Source organism: Gopherus flavomarginatus, chromosome 3 (assembly GCF_025201925.1).
Source record: "Gopherus flavomarginatus isolate rGopFla2 chromosome 3, rGopFla2.mat.asm, whole genome shotgun sequence".
NCBI classification, from domain to species: domain Eukaryota; kingdom Metazoa; phylum Chordata; order Testudines; family Testudinidae; genus Gopherus; species Gopherus flavomarginatus.
This window is the reverse complement of record NC_066619.1, coordinates 50,577,221-50,594,525: the sequence shown is the minus strand read 5'-3', so window position 1 is coordinate 50,594,525 and position 17,305 is coordinate 50,577,221. Positions and strand designations below refer to the sequence as shown.

Sequence of the window (17,305 nt, the reverse complement as noted above, 5' to 3'; positions counted from 1 at the left end):
TTTCTTATTAATATGGGCTGATTGCCCTTGTTGCTCTTGTGTTGGACATTCAGACGCATGTAACTAAATTAAACACAGGTCATGTTAAATGTTAAAATGCCTTTTAAAATACAAAGTTAGTTGTAGGCTTGAAAGGCTTATTTGATGCAGGGTCATATTATATACACCTGCAATAAAACCTAAAGGGAGTGGGAGGACCCAAGAATCTGACAGTGCTGCCAACTTAGCTACTTTGTCACTAGATTTAGTGACTTTTTGGTTTCCCTAGTGAGAAAATAAGTGTCAGTGACTAGTGACAAATCTAACGACTTTCACTGCCAATTACAGTGACATTCAGAGGAAGAAGTTACCAATATGTATAGTCATAAAATATTCCCAAACAGCTCAATAGTGTGAATAAAATCCATTCTATGCTCCTCTTACTACATTCTGTTGCATACCAAGTCAATGTTGTTATTGAACATGTCCTTGGAAGGAATCACATTCCAGGGCTTCTTGGGCTGAGATCACTATAATCTGCAGGCAAGGAAAAGAAGTTTGTGGAGGCTAATTAAGTACTTTGCTAAAGCCAGATGCACTTTGGAGAGAGCAGCGTATTAGCCAGGGCTTGTTTTTACCCAAATGTGTTCTTTCTTGCTGCTCTGCAATAGCTAGTATACCCTAATGAAGTGGGCTGGGCAAGGGAGCCAGGTTAGCCAGCGAGAGAGCTGAACTGATGGAAGATGGGGTGGGATGAGACAGCACTGTGTATTTCAGTGGTGCAGGGGAGTGGTCACTGTTTCTCCAGGGATGAAGCCCTTACTACAGGATCAGAGGTGGCGCTAGCTTGATTTTGCTTCCTCTTTACACCTTCTCCTGGTTTGTCATAGGGGTTAGCTGCCCAGCTGTTTTGAGAAATGAAACCCTGGAAGTGGGGGGGTATGAGGCCTGGCTAGCTGATTTATTCATTTTATTTTTATTTTTATTTTAGATTAAATCTTACTTTCTTGGCTCCCTGCAGCACTGAGCTCAGGTCAGGTGAATGCCCTCTTTCCCCTGGCTCTGGGCATTCTCTTTCACTAACCTGTTGACTCAAATCCAGGCTGGCAAGAAAGGGAGGCTCAGCTGAAGTTAACCAACCCCAGCCAACCTGGCTGCCCTGTACAGAGCACCCTTCCCAATGAGCAGAGGGCTGCAGTTTCCTTCCTAATGAGCAGCGGGTCCTCTCCTGATGATGACAGTGTACTGGTGTAGTTGCTTCTGCTTCTGGTGTGCAACAGAATGTAGTGAGAAGAGAGCATGGAATGGATTTATTAACACTATTGAGCTGCTTGTGAATGATTTTGTGACTGTATTTGCCTGTGTGTGTATATATAAAAAATTCTCTGGAAATTTTGTTCAGTGACATTTTTGTCTCTTTGAGTGTTTAAACAGCTGCATCTTGGCGGGAAGTCACCAGACAAACCCTCAAATGTGAAGTTGGCAACAGTCTCAAACAGTGAATGAGGAAGAAGCTGTTAGAGCTGGAAAATCCTGTGGATCCTAGGCCAGTAGCTTCAGTGTTGTTTTGGGGTTTCCACTTAGAACATCTCTTCTGGTTCTCCTTCCTGCTGTGCTTGCACTATATTTTTCGTTTATTTTTTTTTTTTGCGGGGGGAGGGGGAACAATGCAGAGGTAATAGCAAGGTTTTCTCCAGTTGATTTTTATGGTGGTTATTTCTGTAGGTTTAAAAGGGGAATGTCTCAAAATGGCTGCATCTCAGCATACATCTTAGTCCAGGGGTCAGCAACCTATGGCACGCGTGCCAAAGGTGACGCATGAGTCGATTTTGGTTGGCCCATGGGGCGGGCTGAGCTGCTCAGTCTGCTGCCGCTGTGGGGTTCCCGCTGCTGGCCCCTTGCCAGCCGGGGTCCCACTGAGCGCCCACTGCTGGGCTGGGGGAAGGAACCCCAGGTGGGCTGTGAGCCTAGCTGACAGGAGCTGGCAGCCGAAACCCCAGAGCTGCGGCAGGGTGAGCAGCTCATCCCAGCGCAGCTCTGGGGTTCCTGCTGCTGGCCCCTTGCCAGCCGGGATGCCCCCTGCTGCAGCCTCACTCAGCACCCCCTGCTGGTCTGGGGGAAGGAACCCCAGGCTGGCAGTGGGCTGAGACCCCGGCTGGCAGGAGCTGGCGGCTGAAACCTCAGAGGAGGGCTGGCGGAGACGCTCAGCCCACCCCTGAAACCCCAGAGCTGGGTGGGCTGACCCGCTCAGCCCACTGCTGCTCTGGGGTTCCATCTGCTGACCCCTTACCAGCTGGGGTCCCTGCCGCAGCCTCATTCACCTTGCTTCCAGCGCAAGCCCCTTGCTAGACAGGGCCCAGGCTTCCGGCCCTGCCAGCCGCCAGCTCCGCTCACCTCAGCTGCTGATCTGAGGTTCCAGCCGCTGACCTCTTGCCAGCCAGTCATCAACTTATAACTCAGAAGCCTGTGTGCAGCTTAAAGTATCTAAATATGTGCCACCAGACATTGGAAAACTCAGCAAGAAAAAGCAAGGACAAGGATCACACTAAACTAACAAGATCTGCGTTTTAATTTAATTTTAAATAAAGCTTCTGAAACATTTTGAAAACCTTGTTTACTTTACATGTAACAGTAGTTTGGTTATATATTATAGACTTTTATAGAGAGACCTTCTGAAAAACGTTAAAATGTGTAACCGGCACGTGAAGCCTTAAATTAGAGTGTATACATGAAGACTCAGCACACCACTGCTGAAAGGTTGCCTACCCTTGTCTTAGTCTATGCTTACACTGTGTTGTAAGGTGTGCTGTGTAGCGGTTCTTTATCTCCAAGATAGCTTGCCTGGGGACAAAATAAAACCACCTCCAAGCAGGGATGGTAGCTTTGTGGCCGGCAGCACAGCTCCTGGCAACAAAAGTGTTGTCCACATTGGAGCTTTTCATTGTTAAAACTTTTGTGGCTCAGGGGTGTGAAAAAACACACCCACCCACAACAAGAAGTTTTATTTTTTCACACCCCTGAGCCACAAAAGTTTTAACAATGAAAGTGCCAGTGTAGTCAAAGCCTATGTCAAGCTAGTCTTGACTACAGTTATTTGGCTCTTGTTCACCATCTCCCACAGATGTGTAGCACATGCCATATTAATTCTGTTACTCCAACCCTGTTTTTCCATGCAAGAGGCTTTTCCAGCATAGTTCATACTCTATTTCACAGCAAGGGAGAAATAAGGCTGTTGGTAGCCCAATCTTGTAAAGCTTTTATTTTTGAATGGAGTCATTATCTGATACAAATTAGAACTATTTATAGATAATTTTGGTCATTTCTTATTTGAAACTCTGTCATATTCAGAAACTGAATAACTACTGTCAGGTAACAGTTGCCTGTTGGGCAGATAATCATGATCATTTAGAAATCTTCTTGTGTAATTGGTTTTCTAATATAATTTAAATATAGGACTTAACAGCATGATAATGTTGCAGACTTGCAGCTTCAGATATTTAAGTACTGTTGGTGAGTTAATCAGGGTGTGGAAATAAAAGGATTTAGCAACATGCCAAATCACTGTTGCTAGTCAAGCAGCAGTGAAATACTTGCATATTTTGAATAACTGGAAATGACAAATCCTAGAAAAACTGTAGGCCTTTGCAGTACGTTAGAATGACTCATTAATGAACACCGTAGTACACCCTATAGCTCCTCTATGGTATTTTTGGTAATGTGTGTGTCTGCACTAAATTAAAATTTCTGCGCACAATATTTTAAAATTCTGCATATTTTTTGTCAAAATTACACAATATAATCACACCATTTTCAATTATTTTGCTGACAAATGTTTTGAAATGTTACCAAAATAATTGAAAATGGTGTGATTATATTGTGTAATTCTGACAAAAAATATGCAGAATTTTAAAATGTTGAATTTTTTGGTAAAGAATTCCCTCAAGAGTAACAGTGTTCCGTGTGGCACAAGCTGAGTGCGGGAAGCTCAGTGGAGGGGCATCTGGATGCACAGGGACTTGGTTCAGGGCGAATGGGACTCTGCACGGCAGTCCAGGTGAAGGTGGCTAGGACTCAGTGTGGTTAGGGCTCAGTGCAGGGGCTCAGGGAGTGGGGCTTCTGATAAAGGGGAGAGTTCAAGGGGCTCTGGGGGGGTGGGTTCTGGATGCAGGGGGCTCCTGATGCGGAGAGGTTTCCAGATGCATGGCTGAGGGGAGGGGTCACTGTACAGGGAACTGTTTCCCCTGTCCACACAACCCAGACCCCCCTGTACCCAACCCCCCATCCCCAGCTAAGCCTCATTCTCTCCCCCCCCCCCCCGCCGCTCCCTCCTACCAAGCCCCTGACCCTCGTTTTCCCCCCTCCCAGGTACAGAGCTTCCTGCAGCCAGGGGAAGTTTCTGGGGGTTGATCTGACCCAGTCATGGCTTCTTCCCCCCTTGCCCCTCCCAGCTGGGACTAAGGTCCTTGGGTGCCACAGGGGATGCCCAGACCTCCCTCTCCCAAGTGATTTATTCCTCCCCTGGCTGTCCAATCATCTGAGTTGCTGCTGACAGGAGGGGTTAGTGAGCACTGGTACAGCTTCTCTTTGCTTCCCCACAGAAACCATTTTCTGCAAGGAAGTGAAGGGAATCTGCGGGGGAGAGGGTATTTTTTCTGCATTGCAGTGGTGCAGATTTTCCCCAGGAGTTTTATATTTTTTTATATCTATATATGTGATGGTATACCATATAAGATGGTAAATAGGTGGTAAATATTTAATACAGTATAATCCTTCCCGTGTGTATTAAATTAATAATAATAATTAAATGTGTGTCTTGTATTAAATATTTACCATCTTAAGTAACCCCCCCTCCCCCCAAAAAATGCTACAATGCCTCAGCCATTCATGCTTAAAAAATTTTTTCAACCCTTAGTGCTCAATTAAGCTGCAGTTTAGGAAGCTGCTTAAGCATATGCCTAGTATTAAGCAAGAGAGTGGTCTTGTTGAAGTCTTGAAGATCATACTTTTAGGCTTCAGAGACCATACTAAGTCAGTTTCAGTAGTTTTAATGTGAAATGCAGTATTATTTTTCAGTAAAAAGTGAAAAATGTTAGACATGCTTTAATGTGTTGCTGAATGGCAGTTCAATGACTTGCTTAAAGTTGATGCTGTTCATACTTAACCACGAATAGTACAAAGGACTCTATCTGGATGCTTAGAAGTTAATTAAGACCTCCATTTTCAAGCTGCATACAAATATTGTGCTTCAATATTAAAACTGCTGGAAACTGATTTCAAATTTTTTACCCTCTACATTACGAGCTGTGCTAGCTATTTCACTGGGGAAGTTCTATACAGGAGGTCACACACAAAGTAATTCCTAAACAATATCTTTTAGAAAAATATGCAACCTTGATTTAGAAATTGTCAGTGATAGAGCCTCTGTTGCAACCTGTGATAAGTTGTTCCAATGGTTAATTACTCTCACTTAAAAAAATAATTATGCTGCTTTTTCAGTCTGAATTTGTCTAGTTTCAGCTTCCAGACATTGGATCATGTTATATCTTTTTTCTGTTATATTTCAGAGCCCATTATTAAATATTTGTTCCCTATATATATGTACTTATAAGACTGTGATCGTCACCCTGTAACCCTCTCTTTGATAAGCTAAATAGATTGAGCTCTTTGAATCTCTTACTGTAAGACATGTTTTCTAATCCTTTAATCACTCTAGTGACTCTTCTCTGAGCCCTCTCCAATTTATCTACATCCTTCTTGCATTGTGGACACCAGAATTGGACACAGTATTCCAGCAGCGGTTGCACCAGTGCCAAATAGAGGCAAAATAACTTCTCTACTCCTACTTGAAATTCTCCTGCTCATGCGTTCCAGGATCTCCTTAGCCCTTTTTGGCCCCAGAAACACACTGGGATCTCCTGTTCTGGTTATCCACCATGTCCCCTAAATCCTTTTCAGTGTCATTGCTTCCCGGGATAGAATCCTCCATCCTATAAGTATGGCCTACATTCTTTGTTCCTAGGGGTATAATTTATATGTAGAAATATTAAAACGTTCTGTTTTCTTATGCCCAGCTTACAAAGCGATCTAGATTACTCTGAATCAGTGACCTGTCCTCTTGATTATTTACCACTCCTCTAATTTTTGTGTTTTTCCTCTTCTAGGTACTTAATAAAAATGTTAAATAATATAGATCAAGAACAGATTCCTGTGGGACCCCACTAGAAACACACCCACTCCAAGATTCCCTGTTTACAGTTCCATTTTGATATCCATCAGTAAGCCAGCTTTTAATCCATTTAAAGTGTGTCATATTAATTTTACCTTTCTAGTTTTTAATCAGACTGTCATGTGGGACAATGTCAAATGCCTTCAAGAAGTCTATTAACATCAACACCATTATCTTTTAGAAACCAAATTTATAATCTCATCAAAAAAGAGATAAAGTTCATTTAACAGCACTTGTCTCCATAAACTGATGTAAATTGGCATAAATTATATAATGCTCCTTTAATCAAGTCTCATATCACCCCCTTCATTATCATACTGAGAGGCCTATAATTACTTATGTTATTCTGTTTATCTTTTTTAAAATAGTGGCACAATGTTAGCCCAGTCTTCTGAAACTCTTAGAAATCAGCATTACTAGTCTAGGTGTCCTCAGCCAGCTCTTTTAAAAAGCTTGAATGCAAGTTATGTGGACCTACTGACTTAAAATGTCTAACATTAATAGTTGCTATTTAACATTCACCTGAGATTAGTGGAATGGAAAGAGTCTTATGTACGAGAGCATTACTTGTGTTTTAAAGGTTTGTCACTGTGGAAGTAGAGTGCTATTTGGAAGTTACAGCAATTGCACGTCTAAGTAATCAATGTCAACTTTAGTGTAATCTTTGAAACGTATATATTTTCCTTAATAACCTTACTTTTTAGAAACTGGAACAACTGAATCAGTATCCAGATTTTAACAACTACCTGATATTTGTTCTTACGAAATTGAAGTCTGAAGGTAAGCTGCTGGGTTTTTGCTATCTTATTATAGGCATTGTCTAATGACTTTAATTCATTTGTCTAGATTTTTAGAAGTGGAGGATAGATTTAGATGCTGATGCTGCCACCAGCTCCACAGGCTGACCTATACACTTGTGTGGAGCTTTACTGACTATGGCCGTTAGGGAGCTGGGTGGGCTCAGGGGCCTGCCTGCATATTGCCAGTTGTAGGATCAAGGCTTTAGACCGGATTGCGTCCTAGGTTTCCTTTGTGGGTCTCTCCTCCCCTCCCCCCCCGGATGTTAGCATCAGTGCTTCATCAGAGTAAAATTAGATCATGTAATAACCTTTCTTGTTGGAAGAAGGATGTTCAGAGGTCACAAATCAAATGAATTTCTAACAGGATTAAACCAGGTAGTTTGTGTATGCTATTAAAACCATTACATAATTTGGCATATTTAGTAGTTTCTGATGGAGAGAGAGTTTGCAATATTAGAGAAGTAGTGTTAAAAGTTTCTCTGAAGACCCCATCTACCAGAATAATTGTTCTTGGGTCTTGGTTCCTTACTGAAAGACTGTTGCAATTCCATTATTTATTAAAGATTGTTTACTCTTGTGGACAGTAAGTGTGAACAGTAAGTGTGAACCAGGTCATCTACTGGGTATAAATACTGATCTCCAAATTTACCATTCAGTTCTTTCTTGGTAATGGTGGTGAAGAAGCTAATCATTAACTATTTTTGCGTTGCTCCAATATTTCATACTGTCTCAGTGCACTCTTTTTATTTTTTAGTGTCCTTTCCAGTCAGTCTTAATTGTCAGTCCAGTTCCTTAATTTGTGAGGTCCTTCCTGCAAGTGTTTTGAGGGCCTGCTCCAGTAACTGCCTTGGCAGTTTTTTTTTCATACTGTGACATGTTTCAGCTCTCTATCACCATGTTGGCTTGTTCTTGCCTTTATTTTTGTCGGAGCTTCAGCAATTCTCCCTTGGAGCTCTTCCTCTGAAGTTTTTTCTGGCTCTTCCAAGTATACTGGCACCTAACTCAGTGTGCTTCAGCAATTTGTGTTTTTTCAAATGCACATTTCTTGGTGCATCAAGCATTTGCTTGATGCTAAGTTCAAATCAAGGTTATACAAAAAAAAGTAAGTTGTCTTGGCTTCTGCTTTTTTGTATTTTGGTGGTGGTGGGGTGTACGCCTTCAAGAGTGAAGGAAGGCATCTACTGTGATGTGTGGGGGTGTCAGCTACATGTCCGTATGTCACACTGAGCACTAGCATTATAGAGAGTGGCTCCAATTCCTCGTTCAGGCAATACAGAGAAACTTCTTGAAGTCCAGCCCAAGCTTGTCCATAGTGCTTTGAAGGAGAAACTGAAAACTAAAGCCTGAGCCAGCCTAGATCACTGGAATGTTGGGACAGACTGCCAGCACCATCCATGCACAGACCCAGATTCCCCAGATCCTGTTCCCCAATAAACCCAGCATGATTATTTCAAAGCTGAAGTGCTTTCTGCAAGGAACAGCAAAGTTGAGAGCTCTGCATCAGCTTCTTGGAAATACATGCTTGAGGTTTATAGCTCTGCAAAAGACAAGTGGAAGAGGTGACAAGAGAACCAACCACATCACAGCTTGATTCTATTGAAGCCCCTTTCTACATGCAGCTTTATATCTAAACTTCCTGGTTCTCCCCCATTGCATCTTCTGGTTGAAATCTAGAAGGGATTGATTCTGGGTATTGATATATTCTAGATGATTCAGCTTAATCATTCCTGACTCTTAGAATATTCCATCTGCTCCGGTTGTCCACCATTTTTTTCCTTCTTATTGCTTATAGGTAATTACCAGCTTTGTGGGAAAGAAGAGCAGGAAACACTGCTAGTTGCAAAATGACCACTTCAGAGCTGCTGCCAAATATAAAGGGCTACCCAACCAGGGGTAGGGGGTGAGGAGGAATTCAACCTTGAATTGGGTGGAGCCAAGAAATTACTAAAATAGCTGTTCTCGGGAAGGGGACTGAATTGGTATTTTGTATTGCATAGGCCCTGAGGCTGACCAGAAGCCCACAGTACTTCAAAAAATTCTTCTTGCTCTGCATCAGAAGGGGTAGAATCTCTTAACAAAGTCAATGCACTCTTTGTCCTGAGGCTGAAGCTTATGCCCTATAGTCCAGGACTGGCCTCAACACTGGCTTCTTCAGTGTAGCCAGTGCTGATGTTTCCTAGAGTACTTAATATATGCTAAGTACTCCCTCCATATTGCTTGGACAAATCGGATACTAGGGTGTTATCCAAGATTGAGGATTGTTACCTGGACTCAAATGAGTTGGTGTACTCTTCTGACTGGAAGTACATATTCATTGCAGAGGAACATCAGCTCCCCCACATTCAATAGCTACCATGCCCTTGCACCTTATTTTGGAGCTGCTGGTGAAGGTGTGTCAGATACATCAAGCTGCTGTGTCTTCTAAAGACAGTTTAAAAAAAGTATCATCTCCTCCCTCAGGATGTTGGCAGCAGTTTAAGAGCTTGCTTAGAGGAAAGAGTGGCCACACTCTGCACCTCAGAATCCTGATCTGTAGTACTGAGACTTATTTTAGTGAACAATTTGCCAGTCCATTTTGGAACACTTCTCAACAATGGTGGCCATGCCTTCATAACCAAAGGGCAGGAGAAGCTATGCAAAAAAAATTCACACTTTCAGTAACATTATTCCTCAAGAAAAATGCTAGGGCAGTTTAAAAGCTAGTCCATGAGAACATGGATTTAGCCCAGTATCAGGCATGGGTAGCAATAATCATAAGCAACTCTCCTGTCACATCCCAGTAGTGAGACTTCAGTGTCTCATTGTCTGAGGAGAACTTAGTTTTGTAATGGACTTCCAGATGTCTCATGTCCAAACTGTAGCGATCATGGTTACATCCAGCTTAGGATAGGGGATCTCATACACAGGGTCTCAGTATCTAGGGAATTTAGTCTTTCAGGGAATGGTGCATGTGAACTGGAGATCAGTGTGGCTCTGTGTGCCTTAGGTGTCCAGATGCTTAGTATCCCCAGAAGCGTTCCTGGTTCAGTGACTATCAGGGCTCTCGTTTGCATAAAGAACACAGAAACAATCAGGGAAGTACTAGGTCCTGCCACCTATTAGGTAAGCCTTCAAGAGTTGGAGTGTGCTCTACTCCACGAGACTTTCATAATACATATGTACATGGCAAGAAAGGAGAACACAATTGCTGATGAGATCATCTGGAATAGATCCTTACAAGTGGCTTCAGGATTTGGAAGTGCCAGCCAGTTTCTCTTCTGAGGGACATCTGAGGTGGATCTCATTACTTACCAAAGCAGAAAACTACTGGTGGGCTGCTCATGGCTTCCATAAAAAGTCAAATTAGCAAAGGATTCCCTTTCATACTGTAGGGAAAGAGATGTCTCTCTACTTTTCTGCTGCTTCCTCTCTTAGCTAAGGTCCTGGCAAAGTTGAGAGAGAAAAGTGTGATGATCTGTAAGCCTCATACTAGCTCAGATAAGTGTGGTTCTCTACTGTTGTGGCTGGGCAGAGTTGATTCTATCAGACTGAGAGAGAATGTGGCCTAGAGAATATTTCAGATCTAGGGCTCTCAAGACCTTTTATTCCTGATGACGGTAAAGATCTATAAGTATGGTGTCTTCCAGTAGATAACTTATGTCCTAGCATCTCAAAAAAAATCTGTGAGAAGGACCTGTAATTTTATGAAGAAAGGATAGCGGTCAAGGAAGTTCTCACCCACCTCAAACTGCTTTACTACCTTCTTTATGTGTCTGTGCCTGCTTTGAAGACTCGCTCTATTCATTTTGTAAGCTTTCTGTTGATTGTTAATTAGTTGAGGGTAGATCAATGTCTGCAGCCCCTTGTCATGCTTGTGTGCACCATGATATGGAATACTAATTTGGATTAAAGCTCTTTTTGAAACATTTAGTCCTGTGAACTTAACTTTATGTGGAAGATCGGGTTCCAGGTAGCAGTGGGCTAGCTTCAAACTTGATCAGATTTTTACAAAGATGAAGTACTGCAGACTCGTGTGAGATTCACCTCCCAGGATGGTGGTCCACCTTGATGAGTTTGTCATCCTGCCAGCGTTCTTACTATGCTTATTACATTGAAGTCTGGCTCCATATGCTTAATGTTAAAAGGTTCTTTGATGCGCTGGAGATGTTTTATTTGGGGGCTGTAGGTGATGGCTAGTGGCATTCTGTTAATTTCTTTTGTAGGGCCTGTCTCATAGTAGGTGACTTCTGGGTACCCTTCTGGCTTTATCAATCTGTCACCTACAGCCCCCAACTAAAACCTCTCCAGCGTGTCATCAGAGATCTACAACCTATCTTGAAGGACGATCCCTTACTCTCACAGACCTTGGGAGACAGGCCAGTCCTCACTTACAGACAGCCCCCCAACCTGAAGCAAATACTCACCAGCAACTACACAACAAAAACACTAACCCAGGAACCAACCCCTGCAACAGACCCCGGTGCCAACTGTCCGCATATCTATTCAAGGAACGCCATCATAGGACCTAACCACATCAGCCACACTGTCGGGCTCGTTCACCTGCACATCTACCAATGTGATATGTGCCAGCAATGCCCCTGTGCCATGTACATTGGCCAAACCGGACAGTCTCTATGCAAGAGAATAAATGGACACAAATCTGACATCAGGAATTACAACATTCAAAAACCAGTAGGAGAACACTTCAACCTCCCTGGATACTCAATAACAGACTTAAAAGTGGCAAGTCTTCAGCAAAAAAAACTTCAAAAACAGACTCCAACGTGAAACTGCAGAACTGGCATTAATTTGCAAACTGGACACCATCAAATTAGGCCTGAAGAAATACTGGGACTGGATGGGTCATTACAAAACCTAATTTTACCAAACTAATTTCCCCCTGCTGTTACTCACTCCTTGTCAACTGTTTGAAATGGGCCACCCTCATTACCACTGCTAAGGTGATTCTCTCTCTTAACCCCCGCCCCTCGCCTTGGTAGTCTACGGTTAATTGAGCTCTCATTAGAGTGATTTCTTCCTCCCCCCTTCCACACACACTTGATAAGGCAACTCACACTTTTCATGTCCATGTGTATATGTATACCTGCTTCTGTATTTTCCATTCCATACATCTGATGAAGTGGGTTCTAGCCCATGAAAGCTCATGCCCAAATAAATTGGTTAGTCTCTAAGGTGCCACAGGGACTTCTGTTTCTTGAGCTCCTGCAGTCGTCTTAACTTGCATAGAGTCAGAGCTGAAATTGCAGGCAAGGAGCAGCACTTCTCATTAACAGGCTTTCTTTCAGTGTGTCTACAGACAGGGCAAAGGTTCATGTAGCCTCTGATGCATGTGGTGGTTGAGGTGACTTCCTCACATCAATGTGATATTTCAGAATCTTGAGACTGTCTGTCTGTCTTCTGTCAGATGGCTTGTAAGGCTTCTTTGGCCTTACCTTTGATTCTTACGGTTTGTGAATTTTGCTTACTCTGCCTTGCATCATCTCCTTCCTAGATCTTTGGATATGTCGGGTATGAGGTCTGTTTTGGCTCCATGTAACTTAATCTATAAGGAGTGGATTAGGTCACTTTTTTAGTTAGTGTTAGTTTGGAAAAGTGCTGCTTAAGTCAACAATTTTAAAAATATTTGGAGTTCTACACTGTTTCTGTGGAAAGTCTGTTCCCTACAATATTGATTCAGGTGGTCTCATGCTCTGGATTGAAGAAGCTGGCATTGTCTTATCCAGGTGAAATGGTCTGGATATGATATTGTCACCTGTTTTATAGAAAATGAAATAATAAAAATCCTATAAGACTGCTAGGATGTGTGGTTCTCCGCCCCCCCCACAACCAGTCACTCAGTTTTCATCCATCCAATAAAAATTGTAAGTTCAGACCTATGATCTTTCATCACTTCAATTTATGCATCTTAGACATTACAATACCTTCCTATTTTGAAACTGGGCTATAGGTAAACAAGACACGAGAAGTCATTCTTCCGCTCTACTCTGCGCTGGTTAGGCCTCAACTGGAGTATTGTGTCCAGTTCTGGGCACCGCATTTCAAGAAAGATGTGGAGAAATTGGAGAGGGTCCAGAGAAGAGCAGCAAGGATAATTAAAGGTCTTGAACATGACCTATGAAGGGAGGCTGAAAGAATTGGGTTTATTTAGTTTGGAAAAGAGAAGACTGAGAGGGGACGTGATAGCAGTTTTCAGGTATCTAAAAGGGTGTCATCAGGAGGAGGGAGAAAACTTGTTCACCTTAGCTTCTAATGATAGAACAAGAAGCGCTGGGCTTAAGCTGCAGCAAGGGAGATTTAGGTTGGACATTAGGAAAAAGTTCCTAACTGTCAGGGTAGTTAAACACTGGAATAAATTGCCTAGGGAGGTTGTGGAATCTCCATCTCTGGAGATTTTTAAAAGTAGGTTAGATAAATGTCTATCCGGGATGGTCTAGACAGTATTTGGTCCTGCCATGAGGGCAAGGGACTGGACTCGATGACCTCTCAAGGTCCCTTCCAGTCCTTGACTCTGAGTCTCACAGCTTGTTTTCAGCTTTCATCTCAACGGAAAAGTTACCTTTAAATGTATTTCTTAAATAGGTCTTAAAACTTACATAAGGCCTGTATTCCCATGTACACTGTTTATTTCACCGCATACTAAAGACCATAAGTCTCTCACTAAACTCTTGATCAGGATTTAAATCAAGTGGAAAACCTCCATTAAATAATCAATGTTAATAAACTTTTCTGTTTGTACTTTAGTTATTTTTCTAAAGAAAGGTACATTCTCACTGGTGGATACAACCATTAAAACACATTGATTTATAACTAAACAGAGCCTTCACAGTAGATTTGATACATCTTTTTGTTATTTAGGAGGATACACTATATACACTGATGTAAGCAATTATGTAGCTTAATATTTTCAGGGTATTAGTTTTACGGTTTTACTATGTTAGAAAATGTTGAATGATGCTTATTTACTAGATTAACTTTTTGCTCATGACTTGTATTGAGGTGCATTAGCTTGATAACTGGAATTTATTTGAACTCAACAGAGTATAAATTTTATTTTTATTAAATAAAACTAGCCTTTAATGTAGTACATGACCTGTTGTGCCATATTTATAAAGCTTGACTTCAAAAGTTAATTCTCTCCTCCCCTCCTCCTTTCTTTCTTTATATAGAAAAGCAGCTTTTAACTCCAGTTTTTGATAGAGGCTCATGGATTCTGTGTATTTATTTTTAATGTTTTAAGAGTTAATAAATTTAGGCTTTAACAAGTTTGTATTAAGGTCTGAATTTAAACACCTTTATTTTTAAAAATAATTGACAATCTTTAAAATAGCAAAATAAATATCTGACTTTAAATTAAAAATCTGATTTTTTTTCCTTGATTTTTACTCACCTGTGTTAGATTCCAGTTTGCTTGGCAGTGCTGTTATCAAGAGGACTGTCTAAATGGATGTCTGAGTGCATTTTATACTGTTATGTCTTCTGTCTTAAAAATGAGACTGAGGCTAGGCTGCCACAGTCTGCTTTGGGAATGTTTCTCAGACACCTATGAAGCAGCTACGTGCTTACTAACATTACTGCTTGGATTCAGTGTTTTGAGTGTGTCTGTTCGTACTGTGAGTGGTAGCACTTGTTTCCAAGGTAGGGGAGGCTGGACACTTCTATGCTTACAAGAAGTTTTTGTTTTATTTCGGGAACATTAAAATGTATGACTAACACGTAAAACCTTAAATTAGAGTGAATAAATGAAGACTCGGCACACCGCTTCTGAAAGGTTGCCGACCGTGATCTACTATATCCTTATGCAGTGCTTGCAGAATTGTAAGACCATATGTGTTTCTTTGTCTCTCCCCCCTCCCGCCCCCGAACCTCCCCCACTTCTGTTCATGCTCTGTTTTAAGTGGCCTCATAAAGGGTAGCACTTCTGGCTTAAAGTGCTGTGTGAATGGAAAATATTTCAAACAATTTCAGTGTACATAGACCGTGGCATTTCATGTAAATTTATCTGAAATTAGCTTGTTCATCATCCAACAAAGTGGGTATTCACCCACAAAAGCTCATGCTCCGAAACATCTGTTAGTCTATAAGGTGCCACAGGACTCTTTGCTGCTTTTACCCGATCAACAGTAGATTCATGATGTTTGAAAACAGATTTGTCCCAACTGCCTTAAATGTAGGAACGTAACTTCACTGAGAACCTAAAACAACGCTAGAAGGGTTCCTTGATGCTGGAATGTTGAATCTGTCTGCTAATGAGTAGCAATAATTACCCTTTCAAAATACCAGAAACAGAATTCTTAGCTATGCAGCACATGGATGGCTGTACAGCTTCTGATCCATAACTGTATATTTATTGCTCAATTATGCAAGTCCCTGTGCTCTTCCTGATAATGGCCTTTGGACAATCAGAATGTTGAGATTTGCATGTCCATACAATTGGTTCTTTAACCATGAAGTTCTTGTGCAAATCCCTATGGCTTGATTGCCTCCTATTTTCAACTAATCTCTCATGCATCTATAAACATAATCAACTCTTCACAGTCTTCCTACCTAATTCTAGATATTAAATATTTCTCTGTTACATAAGAATTCAGCCCCTATAATCCTGATCCTACAGTCAGGTCTATGCTGGAACACAATACCGTATAACTTTCAATATTGTATAACTTTCGATACTTCCTGTTGACTCCTTACCATATTCTAGACTAATAAACCTTCGAGCCAAGGATATTGTTGTGGCGGAGTTAACTAGAATCATCCAAAAGTTATTTTTAAAAATAACAAATGTAATTTGTTATTAAAAAGGGAGAGAGGGGATTGGAGAGGAAAAACAGGGATTTCAATGGGAGCTGCTTAGATAAGCTTTGGAAACAGTGTCTTTGTTTCAGATCTGTGTGTTTTAAAACAAACAGAATTAGGGTTTTATGACTAAATGTATCTGAGTTTTCATGGTTCTTGACCCACTAAATATGTTTTAATAATTCGGTGTTTCTACTTCAGTTACCTTTTGTGAATCATTTAGTAATCAATCTGTCTATATATACCATTGGTACTTAGTAACTTTTCTTTTTAAATGCCCTATCTGACATGAATTAATTATTGTAATGCAAATAGACTAACATATAATTGAGCGAGCAAAGCAGAGCCTTGCACTCAAGAGAATTTGCCTGTTTGTCAAGCAATAACTTTTGAAAAGAGCATCAGATCAGTTGTGGGGCATGTTCTAGATGTTAATGGGCAGAAGCCTATTGATTTTGATAAAAAAATAAATAAAAAAAACTGGAAAACCTGGTTTCCTCTAAAATTGGCTCCATCAAGTGGCCAATTGATGCTCCCTCAGGATGCTCTCTGGCGCCCCCTGCTGTTGCCTGTAAATGGCTAGCCGTAATGCACATACAGGCAAATCGCATCCTACGTGCATTTAACTTATGCGAATTCAACTATATGCGCTTGTCAAAAAAAAGAAAAACAACAAGATACCTGTAAATAGTGTGGGCGATTCCACCCAATGAGCGTATGCCCTGGAGTGAGCATGAGATGGGAGCCGTGAATCTGCTGTTCCCTCAGTCTGTCTCAGTTCCCGCGTGCCTCTCATAGTGGGAGCATCTCGCCATGCTGAGTGTGAGTCTAGTGTTTAAAGATACATATTATTCATACAACATGGCCCCTAAACGCAAGCCAACTACTTCATCTGGTGCTCAGCCGAAGAAACAGCGAGCTGTTCCAATGCTGGAGGAAAAACTGGCTGTGTTGGACTTACTGAGAGATGGTTTGTCGGTCTCCAGTGTGGCGCGTAAATATGGCTGCAACTAATCTAGCATCCGTGCCATCAAGATTCGAGAGAGAGAGAGAAATTTGTCAAGCCGTGGCATCAAGTGCTCCAATAACTGCTAAGGTGATGAGCCAGGTGCGTGATAAGACTTTAATGCCTTTTCAGTCTTCACTAAACTTATGGCTGGAAGGCATGAACCGCAAACGTATGCCTATCAACGCAACATGTTGCCAGAAAAGGCTCTTAGCCTCTACACGCTGTTCAAACCTCCTACCGAAGAGGGACAGCATTCTGATGAGAAGGAATTCAAAGCCAACCAAGGTTGGCTTCATAGTTTTAGGAACCGCTTCAACCTTAAAAACATGCAAACTACTGGTGAAGCTGCCTCTTCATTGGCAGATGCAGCAAAAGCCTACCTTGAACAATTAAAGAAAATCATAGAAGAATAGTGCTGTCATCTAGAACAAGTTTTTAATGCTGGCGAGACTGGGCTCTTCTGGAAAAAAAACGCCCAACCGCACTTACATTTAGAAG

The 17,305-nt window shown here is 41.7% G+C and overlaps 1 protein-coding gene across 1 annotated transcript in view; it reads left to right on the top strand.

Annotated features, from left to right (window-relative positions):
* Positions 1–17,305, top strand: part of TNPO1 (transportin 1) — a 158,285-nt gene that overhangs the window by 33,801 nt on the left and 107,179 nt on the right. Inside the window, exon 3 of the mRNA XM_050943752.1 lies at positions 6,910–6,985. Within this exon, the coding sequence (XP_050799709.1) occupies positions 6,910–6,985 (76 nt within the window). The remainder of the gene's footprint in view (positions 1–6,909; positions 6,986–17,305) is intronic.